Raw genomic sequence first — 22545 nt, 5'->3', positions numbered from 1 at the left:
TGTCATTTTCAATAAGCACTTAGTGTTACATATTTTATTCTTCAAATTAAAACAAATCACTTTTCTTTTATAAAGTTAACAACCTGTCATGGTTTAAGCGTGGTTTAAGGACACAACCTTCTAAGCATGAAAGCTTACACGACACTGCATAAGAACAATCATGCAAAACAATCTCAATTATCTCAGAGTTCCACAGAGGCAACCCACAATACATCTTCTCAAACCTTGGGTGGCTTTTTTAAGGGAAAAGCAAGTCCTCTTGTTCTCATGGTTTTATCAAACCTGCAGTATTCCTGACTAAGCACTTCTAGTTCTTTTCCTCTAGGTCAGCATCTTCAGGAGGAGGTATGTAAGGTGTCTTCAGTCCAAACTGTAACTTGAAATTCACCTTCCCCAAGAGACCATCATATCAATACAAAAGCATGTGACAGCAAAATGATGGTAAACAGAGGAACCCACAAGTGAAGGAACCCCCAAAGGAACTCATACTCACATTGTATGAGGTATTTCTGCCCATGGCAGGGGGTTTGAACTAGATGATCTTAAGGTCCTTTCCAACCCAAACCATTCCATGATTCTGTGACTTGTTTCCTCTAACTGAACCAAGCACAATCTTTGTATGTTCCTAAAATAATCCTTTGTACTGTTAAAAACAGAAGCTCCTATATGCTTACCTTATGATTGTAGGAATCTGCCACATACAGCAGTTTTCTTTTCTTGTCCCATGTTACTCCTAAGGGATGCTGCAGCTTTGCATTTATGCCTGCTCCATCCACATCACCAAAGGCAAACAAATTCTAGAAGAGTGTTATTTTATTAAATTAATACATTTGCTTATCCAACATTGACATGAATTTAAATGATTGTAATTAAATGGAAATTCACTGACTTAAAAAAATAATCAAGACAACTTCAAAACAAGGATACTGAAAACTGGGAAGTGTGGATGCTAACCATGAAAATGGAAACTCACATTTAAATTTGCAGTATGAATGCAGCTGGCTTTAGTGACCACACAATGCTGAACTGAGTTGGTTTTTTAAAAATAAGCGAAGTAATTTGTTATCTGAGGAGCATCAATCTGCACTACAACCTGAGTGTCACAACCGGCACACATTTGCATTCCAAGCAGTTAAATTAAGAAACTGATGGCCATGGAAACTGATTTACCCTCTCACCCCAAAAGTGGCTCCTCCAGGTCAGGCTTGAGGAATATTAGTAGGGCAGTGTAGGGAAGTTTGAAGTGATTACCAATGGATCTCTCTCTCCTCCTACAAGGTGCTTCACTGCTCCATCTTTCAGGGAGATGGTTCGCACAGTGCTGCTCTCGCTGTCTGCCACAAAAAGGCAGTTCCATGGTTCCTCAGAAGCCAGAGAGAGACCAGAAGGCTGTGCAAAGCCTGCCTTATGTGGGTATGCGTTGTTTCTGTTCTCCTCATTCCCGCTTCCAGCAAATCGAAGGCAGACTCCTTTCTTTAAATCACTAGAGGAAAACAGTACCCAAGATCAGGAATGAGTCTGAACTACTTCAGATGTTATGCATAAACAGAAGCTACAGGACAAGCACTTGTGAGTTATGAAACCAACTTTACTGCAGCACAGGGAATTATTCAGTGCCTTTCTGCTAACTTGTATTTCATCTCAGTATATCATTCCTCACTAGATAATTCAGCAAATGCAATGAAAAGTACCATTCGATTATATGAACGTATTCTACGAAGTCATAGTTTTATAGCAAAAGTAGCATCTTTAATTCCATCTAACAGATGTGCAGAAAAAACAGGCAGACTTTAAAGGCCACACAACTTTTCAATCTAAACAGAAGCAGCAAGCTTCAAGCTAAGCACAGTCAAGAAAAATTACTTTTAATTTGATTATCTTTCTCTTTGGGATTTGAAAGCTGTTTATCAAGACAAACAGCAGCTTCACATGTCTCTTATTAGTTGCTTACCTTCCTTTTGGTAGTTTTCCATCTTCCAGCATCAGTGCCCATATCTGGTGAGTGCCTGCCATTGCTATCCATAAAACATCATCTTCCTGGGTCCCTGAAACTTTAAAATGGATGTGTAAAAATGGAGGAAAAAAACCCAACAAACACTTTGGGAATGCTTCGTAAAACAAAGAAATCAACAAATCAATGCTGCTATCCCCTCTACTCCAGTTCACCTTTTCTCATGGGAAAGTAAAAAAAACACCCTCAATGAAAAAAACAGAGCAAGAGAAGGAGAGAAAATGTCTATCACAAATTCTATTTTATTTCTGCTCTCTTTCCAAGATATAAAAGTAGTATTTTTAATATCCCTACCTGAGGACAATAGTTCAAATAGGATTTGCTCTTCACAACATTTGCTATTGAGTCCATGTTTCACCTATGATTTTTGGATTCATACTAGCCAAAAAATACGTACCTATCTTTGCTAAGCATGGTTTGGGCAGTGGGGGATATATGTTTTGGGGTTTTTATACTATGATAGTGAGAAAATTAGATATTCAAAAAAGCTACCGGCATTTGTTTCCAGGTTTGGAGAGAAACAACTGTGGCAGTACATTACATACAGAGTACATAACGTTTTTAAGATAAGGGTAACTGATGCTTGTGCATCATGTAGATTTACGCTCTGGAGCACAACTGCTGCTGTCTGTTCAAACATTAGATGTGATGTGGTCAATTACTCATTTCCCCTTCCTCTGTCCATCCAGTTTCCAAATTGTTCTCCCTATGCACTTGTACATGTAGTACCACAAATACAAGACACAGACCTGTGCAACAGTGACCTTTTATCAAGAAGTGTTCAACTATGCTTCAAGCAGCTATTTTTTTCAACTCAAAGTATAAAACTAGTATTTACTAATCCAAATCGATAAATTACATGAAGCTTGCCCACATAATATTTCAGAAATAAAATGATACGAACAGAAAGTGAAGAATATGTAAGTGCTCTATAGCTTTAAACACAGCACGTTACAGTGTTAAGGAAGAATACATGAAGACAAATTGTGAAAGAGCATTAAAACCCAAGAAACCCAAAGACATTTACTTATCTTAGCCTCTTCTGAAAAGGAACAGAAAGTTGACATTTAAAAACCGCATTAAAATGCGGACACTTATCTTTCTAACTGTAGATACTGTATTAGCCTACACATACTGTATACAATTGTCTGGTCTAGCCAGAGACAAGATACAATCATTTCTGAATAAATGTATCAGGTATTGGAATAATTATTAGCCATTCAAAAGAAAAACACCTTCAAGTTGCTCACAGAAACTGCATTCACGTGAACTTTTAAAACATCTCATAGGTATTTCTGCAAATAATCTAGCGGATACTTCCCTCTCCACCACCCTATTTTGGGAGCTTCAAAATAAAAGCAATTCTATGTAAAATGCTTGCAAGCGTTTTAAACCTGAGAAGTTAGTCCAAATCAATCTTTCGAAAATGAAATTACCACCATTCTCCCAACAGAGATCCTGCTGTTTTTCTTTTAATCCTAAACCTTTCCCACTTCACACACTGCAAGAGGGGAAAAAACCATCCTTCTTTCTCCAGAATTAATTTCCTCATACTGTGAGCCCTCTTCAGAATAGTACTGGCATGATTTTAACACTGTTTATCTTTAGCCCTTTCTGTTCCCTGGATCAAGACAAAAGTTTCTAAGACTGTGGTCAAAGAAACCTGTTGACTCTCTCCTGCACCTCTATGTGGCTCCATTTTTTATGTAAACTAGAGCTCCAAGAATAAAAGTCCAACTTCCAAAGCATCTGAAAGTTTTTCGTTGAGCAGAAAGGTTTGCAAAATGAGTTGGAAACCACATATTTTATGAGTCAGTCACCACAGATGTTACCAAAGTCCTGGGGATGTCAAAAACAACCCCCCAAAAAAAAAAAACCAAACCAAAATACACACCCCCTCATAGTACCACCTTTGATTAGAGGTTGTTTCTAAGAGATTTAAATTGAGAAGATGGCCTACGAAATCATTTCACTACTTCCTATATAGTACATGTTCAACTTCAGCATTTTATGTTTCCATGATGCACACCTTGCACTCTTCAGATGCTACTATTTTGAGCACCCCAGAATGAATAATGCTAAAATCACTAGTCAATTCAGAAAGTGAGTTTTTAATCTTGCTATTCTCTGCAGTTCATTATGAGGGATGTCAAAAAGTGCTTTGTTAATTATTTAATATTCACTTCACCCACCAAAGAAATGAAGGAGTAAGGCTTGAACTGAGCACTTTAGAAAGATCTATTCCATTCATCTATCCAAGTCTCTAATTCCATCCACTGAAAACTCCCTTGTGACAGCTATATGTTGAAAAATGGAAAAGGTTTCTTACTTTAGTTCTGCACACTAAAAAGCTTAAATATGAGACACAGCAAAAAAGTATCAATATTAATTCCAAACTTTACTGAAAAAATAAGATCAATAGAGAGAAAATCCTTTCTTCAACTAGAGAACAAGGCAATAAAAATAAAAGCACCATAACCATTATAGCTTTTAACGCAACTTAAGTATTTTCTACTGACTGGCCATTAGAACAAAGAGAACGGATGCAACATGGAAACAGCACAAGCGTAGTGACTTGTGGGAAATATGTCAGGATTTTAACAAAAAAAAATTATACAAGCCCCCAAAACAATGCCTGTAGTTGCACGGCTAAGGTATTTTATCACACCATGGGCCAGACACTACAGAGTTTAATGCTTTATGTTCTGAAGCATAAGACAGAAAATCCTCTTCTTTCAGGATACAACACTTGAGGACATGCCACCACTGTCATCCTTGCACTGTTCTCACAGCAGAAGTGGGCCAGGAAGAACCAGTATCCTAAAACTATGCTAGTGCCATCATTATCATAACTCCTTATCATCCTTGAATGGAAAGAATTTTTTTAAAAAGATTATAAAACAACATAAAAGAACAAAGCAATTCTTTTACATTCATTCAATTAAGCACCACATTCCAAACTATCTTGAGCTGTTTCAAAAATCCAGTGTAGTTTCTCCTTATTAGGGTATGTGCTTTCTTATCTTTAGTGCTGTCCCTATCAAAGCAAAGTATGGCTTGCAAATGTGACATGTTATAAAGATTCACTAATAATGAACTAGGAGTTCCATATTACACAACACGTCAGTTATTATACAACAATTCAGTTCTTCAGTCTATGTATCTGTTGTAAGACTTAACAGACCTATACACAACTTTACAGAGTTCATTAACACTGCTGACCATTAACTGTGAGTCAATCTGGACACACAGAAAAGAGTTTATTTCATAACAGCCAAAGGCAGTATCTGTTCGAAGAGATTCCATTCCCAGGACTACCCACTCTTCCAGCTTCCCTGGCTGGGGACTGCATGCTTCCTTCCAGTCTGGGAATTAAAAGCCTGGGAATCAGTTAGATTTTGCGGCTGGCACCACTGACATTTTCTAAATAGACTGAAGTTTGAAAATATTATTCTTGTCTACTAACTATTAAAAAAAAATAACCAGGAAGAAGTCTGTTGGTACACTCATCCTCTGCAAAATCACAAGCAGCAAAAAGGGCCAGAAAACACCTTCCAGTTTACAGACAGGCACACTGCCTATGTGCATTTGTGAGCCACGCCTACGCTTAAATCAGTGGTAGTTTAGCAAATCTGACTGACAGAACAACTAGATAATTGTTCTTCTTCAGTGAGACAGAGATAGCAAAGCCCCAAAGGAATGCTTTAGCACTGTCAGTTTGGACTGTTACAAGTACACATCATACTTTTTGGAGGAGTAAAAATTCATTTTCTTCTTTTTCCTGCACTACCTCTTTCACATAGTGTTCCATCATGCAAACAGCATAACCCTTTATGAAACAAAATGCTTCTGGAGTTTTCCTCCTTAGTTAACATACCTGCCTTCTCATCAGGGGAAATCCCTGGACACAGTAGATACCAAGGGGATGTCATACAATCGGAGGTAACAGGGAGCTAAAAATGGTTACTGTAACTAAATATTTTCTCTTTCTAACCCTGGCCTTCTGACTGTAATGTCAGTAAATACTTCAGAAAAAAATCCAAAGTAGAAATGACAATACCTGTTAACATGAAAGAACAGATTTAGATTACTTAGTGTTGGGATACATCACTGTAAGTACAAAGCTAAGTCTGGTTATGCATTTTATTCTTTCCTACTTAAGCACAGCAAACATGTGCACATGAGGGTACTTCAACACTGCAGTCTCCCCTGATCCCCAACACACACATTCCATATTCAAAAGCTCTTTCAGCATCAAACGAGAATAGTTAAAAACTGTGCCTCATTCCGAGCCCTGCATGTCTCTGTAAGACTTGTAAAGATGTTTATTGCCAGCAGCTCTGCATCTGGAATTTTGCATTAAACCCAGAATCTGATACCTCAACTAGTATTCAGAATTTTGATTTGTAGTTTTAACTTCTTTATCATGAGCATAGATTTAATACACAGAATAAGACTACAGACTGCAGAACAAAGAGAATGATAAATCATAATTTTAAGTACAAATAACGTAACTGAGGACAGTTTCAAGTTATGGACTTCAAAATGTTACTAAGTTTGACATCTGTTAAGATGGTAACTGCTAATTCAAATGCTTCTTTTTACTGCAGAAAGTAATCATCACCATCCATTCTGTCAAGATGCAGAGAAGTCCAATTTACTAGAAAAGTAATCTGTCAAATTAAATTGTGTGTGATTACTGTTGGATATTCAGTCACAACTCTCATTACATCCTTATGTTAAGACTTTAGTCTTCATATGTTTCTGTCAAAGGCATGTTTATAGTAAAATACTAACATAAATAACTAATTTCTTGACCTGTTTCTATAGTGAACATGTGAAATAATAATAACTTCTGTTGCTATTGCTATTTGGAAATACAATAAACTCCTTAATCGCTCAGTTTTGGCTTAGAATACAGAATTTGAGCATTCAGTCAACAGCTTAACAAGAACAAGGTTCCTGTAGAGAAAAAATCTGTTGGGCTGATTGTACAAAAAGCTACTACTTATGAAAGTTTATCCCTCCTCAGTTTTCTCTCAAATGTTTAAAGGAAAAAATGGAGCAGGAATGAAAGCTGCTGAGGGTTCACAGAACCCATACCTAAATTGTGTTAGCACATGTGAAAACTTCAGTTGCATTTATTTGTCCCTTCTCTGTGATTCTGCCGACAGTATGAAGCTGGTTGACTCACTCAAACAGCATTTAGAATTAAACAGTGTGCTTCAGAAGTCCTCCCAAAGCAAGACTGGGTAATGTCCTGCTTCACTGCAGTCCTTGCTGTAACTTCTTAATGTCACAATTCTCAAAAGACTTTTTCTCCTTAAACAGTTCTCACACAGGAATAAAATGCTATAATCAGTCTTTCACTTTACTTCCGCCCTATCTTTAATGAAGAAAATATTTTTTCTTTGAAATGCCAAATATTTAAAATAAAACCAATTACCATTTACAAGTAAATTTAAGATCTAGTTCAATAAGAGAAGTCAGGCAATGCTGTTTCATGTCAGTTATGTCTCTAACACAATTTTCTGTGGAAGTGAACTTCAACGGCAGATGCAGCCCAAAGCTGAATGGGGTATTTCTGAGTTTATACTTTGCATAGGAAACTGCTAAAGAGATGAGAAAGCCTTTTGCATTCAAATTCTCTATATTGCTATATCATGCAGCCATATTACACAACATACATTTACAGTAATTAAAAGTTTTGAGCTGTCCACAAAAACGATACATAACTAATCTCTGATGATTACAAGAGCAATTCTTTAGTTTTCAGCTATTACCAAGGAAAATTCCTCTCACAGGATAGCAAAGGCCAGAGCCCCAGTGCCAGAATGACACTAGCCTAGAAGGGGAAAGAAAGGCAACATGTAGAAAGCATACTCTTAAGATACAGACAGCTCAGACATAAACAGTTCATGTATGGTGTGAGCTCATCCAGGAGGTGGGAACTGCTTACTGCTGAAGTAATTGTTGCTTTATTCCTTTGCAAAATTGAGGAAGAATCACCAAAAGTAATTCAGAAAAAAGAAGTGTTTTCCCCTGGAATGCGGCAGTACCAAATAACCCTCTAGCAGAAACAGTCAGAGAGAAAAAAAATACTTACATACTTTTGCCTTTTAAGGGCTATAAAAATTGCTGCACTATGATAAGATACAGTACTTTCATTTAAATAATAACTATGTAAAACCTAAATTGACGTAAAAATTTCCAACTCGTTTACTGAAAGCATGGTCAACACTGTTCTTGGGAGTTGCTATAAATAGATTACAATCATGCAATTTAAGACCAGATTTTGGAATGTGGATCACACAGTTATGTCACCAAGAGCAGGCCATTGTCCTGTTCCTACCAGCAAGAATGCAGCTATCAAGAACATTTCACGCTCTGATCAACTGTGCATTTAAGTATCACTTGCTTTCAACACCCACTGAATAAAAATAGAAAGGGACAACAGAGAAAGCTAAAAAAGCAGAGAGTAATTTAATGATGTATTTTTAAGCTGCTGGCCCTCCCCTGTACTTCCTGCACAATCTGTATCAGTGTAAACTTCAGCACCAACTTCAACAAAGCCAAAACTTAATCCACAGAGTTCATTCAAGAATTTTAAAAGTGAAGGGTAAAACGCAAGCTCAGTGGCCACAACTAAAGAAATAAATAACAAGGAAGAATACTGTCTGCCTGAATCCTAGCATGTGTTTTATCTCCATTAACTCCCCTACCTTAAAGAGACTTGTGCCAACTTTCTTTTAAAGGGTAATTCACAGTCACTTAATCTCTTTGCCTCAGACTTCAGCATCTGTATAAAATGGGGAAACAAAAGCCTATTATCTCATGGAAATAATATAAGGATGCTTAAAAGCATGCTACTTAGTAGTATCTGTTCTGCATATTAACTTATATGAGCCTTCATAAACTTTTTTCTCTTCAATATTTTTAATTTCACAACAAACTATAAATTCACATTTTAAAATGTCTCCTCCCTGGAGATATTCAAGAGCTGTCTGGAGACAAGCCTGAAGAGTCATGTGCTCTGGGTGACCCTGCTTGAGCAGGAAGGTTGGACCAGATGATCCCCAGCTTCAACCATTCTGTGATACTGTAACACATAGTCTAAACTCTGTAAGAGGCAAATACAAGAAATGTCAAGAAATATAAATGATACTGAATTTTCTCTTAAGAGGTAACCTTTCCCTTTGAGACTTTGAGGAAGGCCAGCATAAACTGTTCAACTACCTAGTGTAGTACATAAACAGCTTAAACATTTAAACTCCTTTTTTTCTCCCCTTAATGTTCTGGATAGCATGGCTTTTGGATGTTGAAAGCAAACTCACAAAAGCATCACTTGTTTAAAACATATAAAATCCATACATCTATCTTCTGTAAAGAAAAATATGCTTCTTGTACACTGTGTAAGCTACATAGCTCTAAGGAAAACAGGAAAGTACAGTGTTATTTCCCATATGCAACACCAGTTAACACAGAAGTCAAACTTACTGTAATAATGCACCTGTGTTGCTGAAGTGTCCATTACACTCTGTAACTTGCAGAGACACATATAAACACATGTAAAAAATGTGTACTGCTATGTGGATATGAACCAAAGCAATTTCTGAAACTCTCATCAATTATTTCATCCATCCATATGCACACACAGTCACTGCCATGCCAGTTTTAGCATATGACAGCAGGGTACCTACTTGTAAGACTGCACACGGAGAATCACCAACAGAAGGCTGGGTGTCTGCCCAGGAGAGTGAAGATTTCCTACACAACTGAAGATTTCCTACATTTACTGAATAACTAATGCATCCTATCCATAGTATAAGGGATAGTAACAGAAGATGCTACTAGGTTCAAGCAATCTGCAGTAACAACACAACTTTGACAAACTCTGCTGCAGTGTTGACAAACTATTTTGATGGCTGGCAACGCACTTTAAGAAGTCACTGCAGCTCATGGCAGTATCTATATTGCAAGACAAATCCACTGCAGACTACAAGACACAGCCTTGGTTCCTCATGCTCTGGGACACACTCCTGTCAGCATTTTAATCAGTATAATCCCCTGTTTTGACATCTCTCTCTGGTTATAGTTTTTTTAAGGAATTTTATGTAGCTAATAGAGATACATACATTTTTCCTTGCTTATTTTACCCACACAAAACCATATTGAAAAAAAAAAGTCTTAAAAAGAATCTGAAAACACACAACCCAGCACCATTTTATCTCTCTGGCCTATCACCCTCTCAAAAAAGGAATTTAAGTTGATTTAATCTCTTTGTAAGTGACGGGTTATATTTTGTAGAGCTCTAAATAGACAATTAACTGGTAGGTTCTAACTGAATTGGAAAAGATTTTACTGGGCTGAAGAGAGTGTGTTCAGAAGATCAGATTTTTATGTAAATGCTGATAAAAATTCAGTAGTGTTGAAGAGTGCAGATGACTAATCCTCTACAGGTGAATCATTCAGTGATTACTATGCTCATGTTGATAACAATCCTATCAATTAACATTTGACAAGCAGAGCTCTCAGAAACAGAAAGTATCAACAGAAATTCAACTACTGGCAAAAGCAGAAGAAAGCATCATGAAAAGTAAAATTATAGGCTATTTTGAATAGTTCTGTTAACCAGTAGAGATTTCTGAAGCACTGATGAGTTACTCATTTCGTCCTCTGCTGATCTGTGAAATGGCTCTGCAGTAACATCCCATGGAAATCAGCTTGCTGCTTCAAGACACCTTGAAAACTATACCAGCTAGTCAAACAACAGTCTATTGGCTGACAAAAGGAAAATCAGATTGGATAAAATTTAGATAAACTCATGCCTTCATTAATAGCAACCCACATCCAGTGAGATTCAGGTACTCCTCCTTCCTCTTGCAACTAGAAATCCATATGCTTAACACAAATTGTAAGGGTCATTGGAAAAGCATTTGGGATAAAGCGCCCTTTGTAAAATTGAATTTATTTTCATTTCATTTTTATGTGGAAGACATGTTATTAAAAGTTTTAAATCTAAAAATTAATTGACAGCTGCTTATTTAAGTAGTGAAGGCTACTGGTGGTACAATGCCTATATTGACAATCTATATGAAAAGACATCTGTATGAGCTAGCTTCATGTTCCCTTAAACTTGAGCATGTTTTCCTCTCTCATAACTGACCCAAGATTATAACACATGCTTCCAGTCAGTAAAATTATTCTCATTTACTAATTTTGCTAAGCATCTCTAATTTAAAACTACTAGACTTAAATCATGCTACTTCCCCACCCCTTTATCTGCAGATTCAAGACATCCTGATACTGGAAGTCATGTTTGAAATAGTGAACTAAGGGTTTTATTTCATGCTAAAGCACTGTTCTGTCATTGTTCAAAAACTGGCATCTGCAACCCCTGAATTATATTTAAATGGAAACATGAAAGAAGAAAGAATCAACTCACAGTTAGTATCAATTGAAACATGGCAGTTATGTGATGTCAAGCTCATGTGTATGTTATGTTGTATCAGGAAAGCAAGCTACTTAAATCCTCAGAAGCTGATTCTTCATCCCATTATGCAAAGATTTCACTTTTAGCCACTGATGCTTGCAAGGTTTTTTCTGAGGTATTCCTCTCCTATCTGATTGACTCTATCATCATCTTGAATGTAATGATTTTATGTCACCTAAACAGGAATAAACAGAGGCCCCCAACTAAAATTACTTTTATTTCCTACACTCAAATATTTACAAGTGGTCAAACATGTCTGTATAGTCAAGGAAAGGAACTTCTAGACAATGCTCACTTCCCGTAAAATGTAGCTGCTTAAGTGATCCTGCCATAAAAAGCACTGGCTTAACAAAAGCAATCACAATTTCCTCCTGTATTTGGACCCAGTAACTATATAGCTCACTACAAAAGAATTTTTCTGCCATCAAGTAACAGTTCATGTTTCCTTCAGGATCCAAAGCAGAACTGCAGGTCTTACTTGCAAATGAAACCACTATTTTTTAGACTCAGTTGTAAGGTGAATTTTTACTTTTTTCCTATCTCGGATTATCAAACCAGGAAAATATTTAGCAAACTGCCATGCATGTGTAAATATGAGATGATAAAGGCTCAAGTGATACAGTACTTGAATTTCCTAAGACCACATCCCACGGAGAGCTGATAGGCTGTTCTTCTCCTTTTGCTCCACCTTCCTTATCGACACCTTGTATCCCAATGCCTGCTACAGTGGTCACCATCTCTAACTCCAGGTCAATCTACAAGGAGCAAAATTACACACACTGAATGTACAAAATTAACTTGACTCAGTTACAATTTGAGCTAGATGTCAAAACCAGAGTTTTTGCTGACAAAAAACAAATCCTAACAAATGTAGGAAGATAATGAATTTTACCACAATGCTAGCTGATGGGGGCAGGAAGCAGCAATAAAACCACAAGCCTGGAATTCTCTTCAACAAAAATTAACAGTTTTGTCAAGGTTTGCCCAACAGTTGCAGAAGAAAGCACCACAATTTTCTAAAGAAATACTCAGACGATGGATGTAGATGTTTTACTTTAAACTTCTATAGGACTATGACATAGAAATTCAGATACTTTAACAGCATCTCCCATCTCATTTAATTTGTACAAAGCAAATTATTTTTACAGTTCATTTCATGCCTTAGGGCAAAAAAAAAAAAAAAGATGTAATTTCTGCAGCTTAAATCCCTTTGTTTTTCTTTCCCTTTTTCTTATTTTCGAAGTGACTTCCAATACTGCTCATGCATTTATCATGATGATCATGTAAAAAGGGAGTCTTTCACACATAGAATCTTCTAACTTTTGTAGCAGTAAATGGACTTTTTGCAAGGCCCATGGCTTGCACAAGCATTTGAATGCATGGCCTATAGCTGTTTATTCTATTAAGTCCTGAATACCCTCATGGCACATTTAGATGAAAGGGAAAAGCTAATTATCACCAAAAATGCTGATACGGTATGATACTGATCTTCAGATGTTTCTGTGCTGTCTTTGCTACCTGCAACACTTCATATCCTGCATTCAGCATGCTACAGTGATGAGTGCCTGTAAGATGAGGACCCTGGATCAAATTGCTCATTTTTAATACACAATGTTTCTCTAGAACCTGGTAGCCAACTCCAATGAATACTGTGCAGGGAGTTCGTGGACAAGTGCTTTGAAGTGAAACACACAATGAGCCCACTTAACAGTACAAAGGCACTTCAAACTGAGTAAGGATGTACCTCCTCTGATCGTTAATCAGACATATTAGTGAGGATCCGAGTAGAAGATCTTCTGAGATGCATAAAATACTTTTAATAATAAGGCAGTATTATATTGCTTCAACAAATTTAACGTCTTATTATTCTAAATTTGACCTAACCAAATGTAAGAGCCAATGACTATATACAGAAAGTATCATTCCTACATCCTAAATCAAGTTAAAACAAGTGTTTAATAAAAAAAAAAATCCACATGCAGACAATTCTGGTATTACAGCAGTTACCTGTATGTACTTTAGAGACCCAAACAGCCAACTGAAGTTTAAATACTCAGTGAACCACAGTAGTACAATAACTTTAGATAAGAATCAGATACTACTGGAAGTAAAATAAAAACTATTTTGTTGTAGTACTAAGAATAGATGTTTCTCATAACAGGAAAGTAAGAGTCACTAGGAAAAACAAAATCAAATATGCTGCAGCAAGTAATGTATATCATCTTCATTTGAAAGGAAGCACAAAAGTGTATGTAGCCTTAAAACAACAAACTGCACAACAGCATTTATTTATACGATACTGTGCTGAATTTCCTTCCCAATGTTGAGGGAATTCAAAGAGTAAATAATCAGAGTAAGCAATTTAGTGTAAATATTCACCTCTCTAAGTAGAATAACGGATGAGAGATTAAATTTTGAATTTCCTTGCAGAAAATTTACCTTTCTAATCAGGTGATTTTCTGTATCAGCTACATAAATAACATCTTTTTTTATAGCAATCCCTTGTGGTGAGTTGAAAGCTGCCTCTGAAAATCTTCCATCTCTTCTTCCACTGTTTGGACCTATAAACGAAACAAAGTAAACTCAAACGTAATTTTAGAAAAAAAAACCACAACCAACCAACCAAACGCAAAAATCATACATTTAAACCTGTAAAAAATTTACACATTCTAAGAGGTGCTTTCACAGCATCTTGCTCAGTTCACATTACTTGCCCACTGCAGGAGAGGATCAGGTTTGAGATAATCTTAGGAACCTGCATGCGCACAAGCCCATGGACCTGATGAAATCCATCCACGGGTACTGAAGGAGCTGGCGAATGAAGTTGCGAAGCCACTGGCCATCATATTTGAAAAATCATGGCAGTCAGGTGAAGTTCCCAATGACTGGAAAAAGGGTAATATAACTCCCATTTTCAAGAAGGGGAAAATGGAAGGCCCAGGGAACTACAGACCAGTCAGTCTCACCTGTGTGCCTGGCAAAATCTTGGAGCACATTCTCCTGGAAGGCATGCTAAGGCACATGAAAAACAACAAGGTGCTTGGTGACAGCCAGCATGGCTTCACTAAGGGGAAATCCTGCCTGACCAATTTAGTGGCCTTCTATGATGGGAAGATATGGATGGGAAGATGGCTATGGAACTGATGGACAGGGGCAGAGCAGCTGATGTAGTCTACTTGGACTTGTGCAAAGCATTCAACACTGTCCCACATGACATCCTTGTCTCTAAATTGAAGAGATGTCAATTTGACAGGTGTACCACTCGGTGGATAAGAAACTACCTGGATGGCCGCACACAAAGAGTTGTGGTCAATGGCTCAGTGTCCAGCTGGAGACTAGTAACGAGTGGTGTCCCTCAGGGACTGGTGCTGGGACCAGTCTTGTTCAGCATCTTTGTCAGCGACACAGACAGTGGGATTGAGTGCACCCTCAGCAAGTTTGCTGACAACACCAAGCTGGGTGGTGCAGTTCATACGCCGGGGGAAGGGATGCCATCCAGAGCGACCCTGACACGCTTGTGGGGTGGGCCAACGCCAACCTCAGGAAGTTTAACCAAGCCAAGTGCAAGGTCCTACACCTGGTTCGGGGCAATCCCAGGCACAGCTACAGAGCAGCCCTGCGGAGAAGGACTTGGGGGTGTTGGTCAATGAGAAAATGAACATGAGCCAGCTTCACTGTGCGCTCGCAGCCCAGAATGCCAACCATATCCTGGGCTGCATCAAGAGAGCATGACCAGCAGGCTGAAGGAGCCAAAAGAGAAGTCTTAAGAGGGGTTTAAATTGTTCCTATTCTCTTGCACTAGAAGATAATAGCAACAGCACAAGACAGAAAGAGAAGAACTACATCTTTTTTTATTCCCAACTACATCAAATTAAGCCAGCAGGGAAAACTTTAATTTCCCAAACTCAACTCACTTTCAGTGGTTTAGATTTTGGTGTTATCACAAATGAAACTAATATTTGATTAGCAGCATTTTCTCATTAGCAACAATTAGGAAAAAGATACCATGGAACAGATTACATAAAAGAATAGTAAGAATGATGGAGTGACAGTGTTCTGCACAGAACCATCAAGAAACAGAAAGGACCCTGACCTGAATACAGCAGTATGAAGGTAAGCACTGTATATCAGCGGGAGTAACACTTAAAGTGCATTAGCAGTATGTCTCAGCAAAAGACACTTATTTAGGTATTAGTTATGTGCGCATAATGATTTATGATGCAAATATAATAATTTCAACCTTTGCGCTTGCCCACATTTGTTACTGTATTATCAACTTCATTGCATTATTTTCTGCCCACTGAATCACTTAACTGAGTCACTGAAACAATTTAGACCTTAACAGACACAAAGGACTGAGGTACTGGTGTGTCAGATTCCAGTAGTTCCCCTTCTAAGTGGCAGGGTGCACACCCTCAGGGAAGGGAAAAGTACAGAGTGCCACATGAAGCAGGGGTACTAGTTCAGAGGTTAGGATACTTCCCTCTGAATTGCTATTTAATGACTATCCCAGAACACTAAACGGTAGCTTGTTGCTGGAGACTTATCTCACGTATCAAACAGAATCCAAATTCTCTCACTTTTGTCATAAGAAATCCTGTTGGAACTTCCCATAGGAGAAGGATATTAAGACTAACGCCTTTATCAGGTTAACCTGGGTAACTCCTCTGCTTATCCAATACACTGTTACTTCAAATAGCAAGAGATTTTATTCCTTTCTTTAAGTAGCAGTGCCACTGGTTATTTTTATGAGGTTTTCAGGATGCTGCCACAGAACAGGCATTAGTCAATACCAGACTCAGTAATATAGGACCTATCAGATCCTGATTCTGAGACATAAATGAATCACTGTTGTCAATTATCTGGGGATTCAAACACTTCCTACATTTATCTGTTATGGTTGTTCATAAATGGACTGGCCTGACAACTATGTACTTGGTGCATTAAGATGTAACTTCTACCACTGTAATAAGATTCTAAAAAAGAACAAATCTGAATGTTTAATTTCTGAAAGAGTAAAGCATACAGAGAATGTAAAGTAGATAGTAGTATTACAAAATCGGTTAAAGAGATTAAGTTTTTAAAGCTGAAATGTTACCAATATAAAGTCGGTAACAAATGTAGCTAAATCTAAATACTTCCACTATTTTCATACTTATTTGTATGTTACACCTCAGTTTTGGTGACAACACAGGTCTTTTCACATACACTAAAGCAACTTCATTTTCAGGTGCCTATGTATTAGTGCAATGTCACTGCCCTTAGTAATTCTCCCTTCCTCCAAAATCCTATACCGGAATGCTCTTCATTTAAAAAAAAACAACAACCAAGCTAAAAACACACACCAAAAGCTTCCCCACACACCACCACCACCACAACTGAGCATTCATGTCCTCTACTGGAAAGGGACACATTACTCTTTTCTTTTCCCTACCTTGCTGCTGGTTGTGGATATACGTCACTTCAATCTAAACCCATCTGCAACACTTTCATAAGACTATAAAATGTATTTTTTGTAATTCATATTATACTATATATGTAATTATACTAGTAGGCCCAGCAAACATCCTCTACTCCTAGACTAAAATTACTGTGACAAACTTATACACTCTTACCTCCAATAGTGTGTAGGATTTGTCCATTTTTTCGAGTAACCAATATCCTATGATGTCCAGTATCTGCTATGACCAGCCTTTCTCCTGAATGATCCACAGTCACTTTGCCAGGAAACAGCAGGGGAGAAGGTGGGAGTGAGTCTCTATATAGCTTTATTCCGATCTTGTTATCTTTGATTTGTCCTCTTTCCTTGTAGAATTTCAGTGTTATAGAAGTAAATAAAAACAACTTCTCTCTGTGTCCCTCTCCAACAAGTGAAAAGAGCATATTTCCACGAGGCCCCAAAATAACCAGAGTTGGCCAGCAGGACACCTCAAGTTCATGCCACAGTGTTGCATCTGCATCATTTACTACAGGGTGGACAATATTATACCTCAGAATGGCACTTTTAATGTTATCCAGAACTTTTTCATTTGGGAATTTTGCCGAATGGACTCCAACAATAATAAGACCATCTGAAAGGAAAAATAAATTCGTGCACTGAAATATATTTGTAGTTGAATAAAAAGTAAAACTGAAGCACAGTTATCTCACAATGTGACTGATTGCTTTCCACAATAAAAGGGTTTGAACAAACAAAAAGCAATTACATCTCAGTAGGACTATAAATAGCTGTGTAGACAAAATACTGAAACTCAGAAATAACATTTCAGTAAAATGACTGAACTTTAGGACCATTACTTCCCCAGCTGGTTGACATTTCATGTCAGAAATTGTTCTTAGTTCCTGAACCTCTACTTACTAAGGTAGAAAATACTTTCAAAATAATTATGGGTAAGTTGTAGCAGTTAACTGATACTTTGTTTTTTTTCAGATGTTTATGACACCTCTTTCCCTTTCGATGCCTATACACAACTACAGTGTTTTAGAAAACAAATTCTTTTCCACAGTTAACTAGGAATCGCAAATGTAACACTGAACTCTGAAGCCCAGAGTTACCTTGGTGTATCTAACTCAAACAATAATAAAAATGTACAGGCTTCTGAAATCAATAAAGTATTATTTCAAATAGCAGCATTGACAGCTATGACAAAATGACAAATAGCACTTGGTAGAAACCTGGAAGGCTTGAATCTTTTCCCTTAAAATACAATTTAAAAAGGAGCAAAAGAGGATTAAATCATTGACTTTTGCGCCTCCCCTTAAAATGTTTAACTTACTTCTATATGTGATTAATAAAGACAATGAAGAGTTTAGATTTTCCGATATCAGGGATAACAGCACTTGAAATCCTGGTATGAAGGTGTTCCATAAGCATGAAGTAATACAAGTCTGCTTCTATACACTGCATACGTATTAGCAATCCTTTGCTTATTTTCTTAGTTTTATGAAATTTGAACGCAGAAACAAAAATCTACAGCTCAGACTTGAGCTGCTTTTCCCTTGTGATGGGAAATAAATCTGCTTCCACCCCAACGTAAACAACTATGTAAGCAGCCCCAGCTTTTCCACTCCCCCTTCCTACCCAAGAGAAAAAGAATTAAGAGCCTTTCTTCAGTCACAAGACACTTTTCAGTACTTTCTAGGAGCTAAAAAAGAGGAAAATAAACAAAACCAAATCCCACTACAACATTTTTCAGGGCTTTAAATTATGTTTTACTAGCATAATCTCCACCAAGTGAAGTAAACTGTGCATGACATCAATACCATACTTTGTCTCACTTTGTACTTGAAGAATACTACTAGCTGTAAGCATAGTTATAGTCGAAGTAACTTGCCAATTCTACCTGAACTAAGAATTTACCTTCTAAGTAAAGAAGGTAACAATAGTAACCATGAAGTTGTAGAAAGCTGTAATACAATAATTTTAAACCAGAACTGTCAATCTAGTGGAAATGCTTAGACATTAACCTTACTACTTATCCAAATATTACTCATGTTTCCAGAAAGTGAAAGCATTTTGTAACCACAAATAACAACTGGCATCTTCCTATTTCTTTGTGCCAGTAAAAGTTTCAAATTTTCATGTGATTTTTTTTGTTATTTGGAGGAAAGGAGTGAAATTAAATGGGAAGGGAGAATGTCCCTAGAGTTGATATCCAACTTGAGTTATATTCTACCATAGCATAAGAAATTATATAGTTTATAACATCATTTAGTATTTGTAAACACTTTTATCAGTACCATTCAAGTATCTGTGGTGTTTCCTTCCTTCACACAGTCACAAATGTCTATAGGTGGATTCCTTACAGTAGTGCATTTTTCAGTAATACAAGTAATTACAGAAAGCAAAGAAGACTTGGAGGCCATACAAAGTGGCATGGGGGAGGAACAGCCATTATCCAACCTAATCCAATTCTGATGGTGCTTATACTCTGAAATATGAGTGCAGAATCTTGAAGAACTTCATAAGGTTCTTAAATCAGACTAATTTGTGCTCATACACATACTCACTGCAATTGAAAATATTGTATTGTGCTACAACAGACAAAATAGGTTTGGCTGAACAGCTATTACATTTAGATAAGCAGGATACAATTAGGTTGTAAAGGATAAAGGCAGATATGCAATGCACATCTCTAAGTAAGCAAGTTCTATCACTTTGTGCTTACTGTAATATTGTTGTATTTATCCTGAACAGCAGCCAACAGAAACAGCCCTCCTGAAAGGACACTCATCTGGAAAAGACTAGTTTTAAAATAAATGCTTTCTCAGAAAGGTTTTAAGAAGACTTAGGAGTAAGTTTCAGTTACTTGAATTTTTAAAAGGCAATTTTTTTTCTCACTCAAATATAACCATTTGTTACAACAGGAAAATAGTCTAGCCAGAACATAACCTGAGCATTTGCAATCACCTTGCTGACACGTTTATTTCCCATCTTCTAACTTCATACAGTTACCTAGTACATTACCCCTCCTTCCCAGTTTTCATCTCTTCATTCTTCCAGCTGCAACTGTAGTTACCAAAATCTAGTAATTAGTGCTCTCAGAATGAAAGCCACACACAAACTTTTTGAGTTTGCATGATTCAACTTTCTCATCAAATAATTATATTTTTTTAGCATTCTAGCATTTTAATTTTTAATCCATCAGAAGTGTGGGTTTTTTTCTGCAATAACTCACCTATCTAATACATTTTACTCCATTTGGCATCAATTGTTACGTGTCATACAAGTCCTTCTAAACTGGAAATTTATGTATCAGATCACTACTGTTATTTGGCATTTACTACCAGATCCATTAAAGGGCTTCACTGTTTAGAAAACTTCAAGCAAATATTTCAAAATAAAGTGCTTTTGTAAAACAGTCCTCTAAAAGCTCTGCAGTTAAGACAGTGGATTTTGCCACTGCAGGAATAGTGAAACCAGTCCTGTGATCAGAGAGTGCCCGAACCAGGGCCCAAAAAATTACAATTGCAAATAATTGCATCCAAGGATATGGTTTGGAACAGAATGTAGTTATTTACTTTTATGCTTGTCTCCTACCTTTAAAGTAGAGGTGCAATCTGGCTACCTGGACATCTTTGTTCTACCCTCAGCTCTGCCTTTGTGTCAGAAATGTAAGAAAGGCAATTATTACAGGTCTTAAACAGTTGTATTATTTAAGCTCAGATGAGTTTGTTTCCTTTCAGAAAACCTAATATAATCTCAAGTTGGCTTTTTATTCAGTTACAAAGAAATGGAAAATTCTTTTTCTCTTTTAGCTCTTCTCCCCAGCCATAAAACAGTGTTAATGGGGAAGAACATAATCTTCAGTGTGACAACAGAAAAGGATAAAGTGCTGCACAATAAAAGACTTAACTGAATATAAGAATTTCACAGATACAGAATTACAAGACCACTATATAGTCTTTATCAATCCTATACGCACAGCATGTTGCAGTATCAGATAGATGAAGTTGTAGTATCATGAACTGCTGTACTCCAAAGAGCAGGTCAAATATTTTAACTGTAACAGGATCAGCAGCAGCACTTGTATTTGTCCTTCAACAATACCATTAAAACTAGAAAGGGAAATCTATACTGAACACCTGAACAGGACAAACAAGTTATAACATCCTCTACTAAAGAAAGCTCTTCTGGAAACTGATAAATGATATGCTGAGATGTAAGAATATGCACACCATTTAAAACACTTTATTCAAAGGATTATAACAGAGCACAACACTGGATTTAGGCCAAGCTATTTCTGAATATTAAAAATTACTCCCTCTTATAGAAGTCATTTCTGGACTGCTGATAACATGAACTGAATATGCACTGGAGTTTAAAATAACTTCCTGAATGCCACTTGAAAAACAGAAATAGCACCACTGAAGATAGCAGCGAGAACATATCTGATAAAGATGCTAGGTGACATTTAATCCTATGGAAAACAGTCTTCATTTTGAAGCAATCTCCTGAAGTTCCGGACAACAGAACTATGTGCATATGTACAATGACATATATATATGCACACACACATATATATAATATATATATACATAATGGTTTAGGATCACCCTAAAAATAGAGCTTCTTGTGTTCAGACTTCTCATGTCTGATGATCACACTTGAAATTTCAACATATTCCACATAAGAGGGTATTTGAACAGCATGAAAAAAGAAGTAATCAGAGTATCAGAAATTAACATACACAATGTACAATCAAAAAAAAAGATATTACATCACTATTGAGGTTTGTTCTTAGTTATGCAGCAAAACAAAGGCAACAGTCCTTCAGATATTCAACAGGCCAAATGCATTATGAGATAGCTGCTTTGTCAGATGCTTGTTTTCATTCTGACTAATATTGTGAGCTAGTTCAGAACCCTCTGCCACTTCTATAGCACGGTAAATATATATATGAAATGGGTAAATAAATGCCATATTTACAGATCTAAAGTTCAGTAAAGCTGCAGTTTCACTATATATTTCATTGACTCACTGCTTCCAAAAGAAGTCATCTTTTGATGATCCAAAATCAAGTTTTTTTGTTATCGCAAAAAAGGTGGTTAGATTTTGGAACTAACCCAACCAAAAGTGAAGGGACTTCCATTAAATAAAGAGCAGAATAAAATAGAATTAAATTCCAGAATAAGGCTGAAGACATTCTTAAAATACTTTCTGTTAAGTCCAATATCCTCTCTACTTCTGTTTTATTCTTCCAACTTTCATCTTTCTCAAGTTTCTCAAGCCAACTCTTCCCTCCTTTCTCCTAGTAACTGGCAAATGATGTTTACCTTTGGTGAAGACAATGCACGTTAATATAATACCATCTGCTGAGGTATTTTTCCACTTCTTAAAACCCCACAACTCTTACTACCTTGATGCATTTATGCATATTACTGTAATGCTAAAATTCAAACACTTAGCACAGCAAAGAAAGATTAAATAATCCTGAAATTGCTGAGAATCAAAACATGAAAAGAGCAGAAAACAATCAAAAGGAAGATCTACAGTGAAAAAAACCAACGTATCCTTCTTTTTTGTTTTAACCTTCAAGCA

The 22545-nt window shown here is 36.8% G+C and overlaps 1 protein-coding gene across 1 annotated transcript in view; it reads right to left on the bottom strand.

Annotated features, from left to right (window-relative positions):
• Positions 1–22545, bottom strand: part of NHLRC2 (NHL repeat containing 2) — a 38604-nt gene that overhangs the window by 11456 nt on the left and 4603 nt on the right. Inside the window, exons 4-9 of the mRNA XM_065672303.1 lie at positions 17120–17575; positions 13944–14065; positions 12130–12259; positions 1952–2051; positions 1252–1483; positions 675–797 (exon numbers count right to left, since the gene is read on the bottom strand). Of these exons, the coding sequence (XP_065528375.1) occupies positions 675–797; positions 1252–1483; positions 1952–2051; positions 12130–12259; positions 13944–14065; positions 17120–17575 (1163 nt within the window). The remainder of the gene's footprint in view (positions 1–674; positions 798–1251; positions 1484–1951; positions 2052–12129; positions 12260–13943; positions 14066–17119; positions 17576–22545) is intronic.

This window comes from Lathamus discolor, chromosome 3 (genome assembly GCF_037157495.1).
Source record: "Lathamus discolor isolate bLatDis1 chromosome 3, bLatDis1.hap1, whole genome shotgun sequence".
NCBI lineage: Eukaryota > Metazoa > Chordata > Aves > Psittaciformes > Psittacidae > Lathamus > Lathamus discolor.
This window is presented reverse-complemented; position numbering and strand designations above follow the sequence as displayed.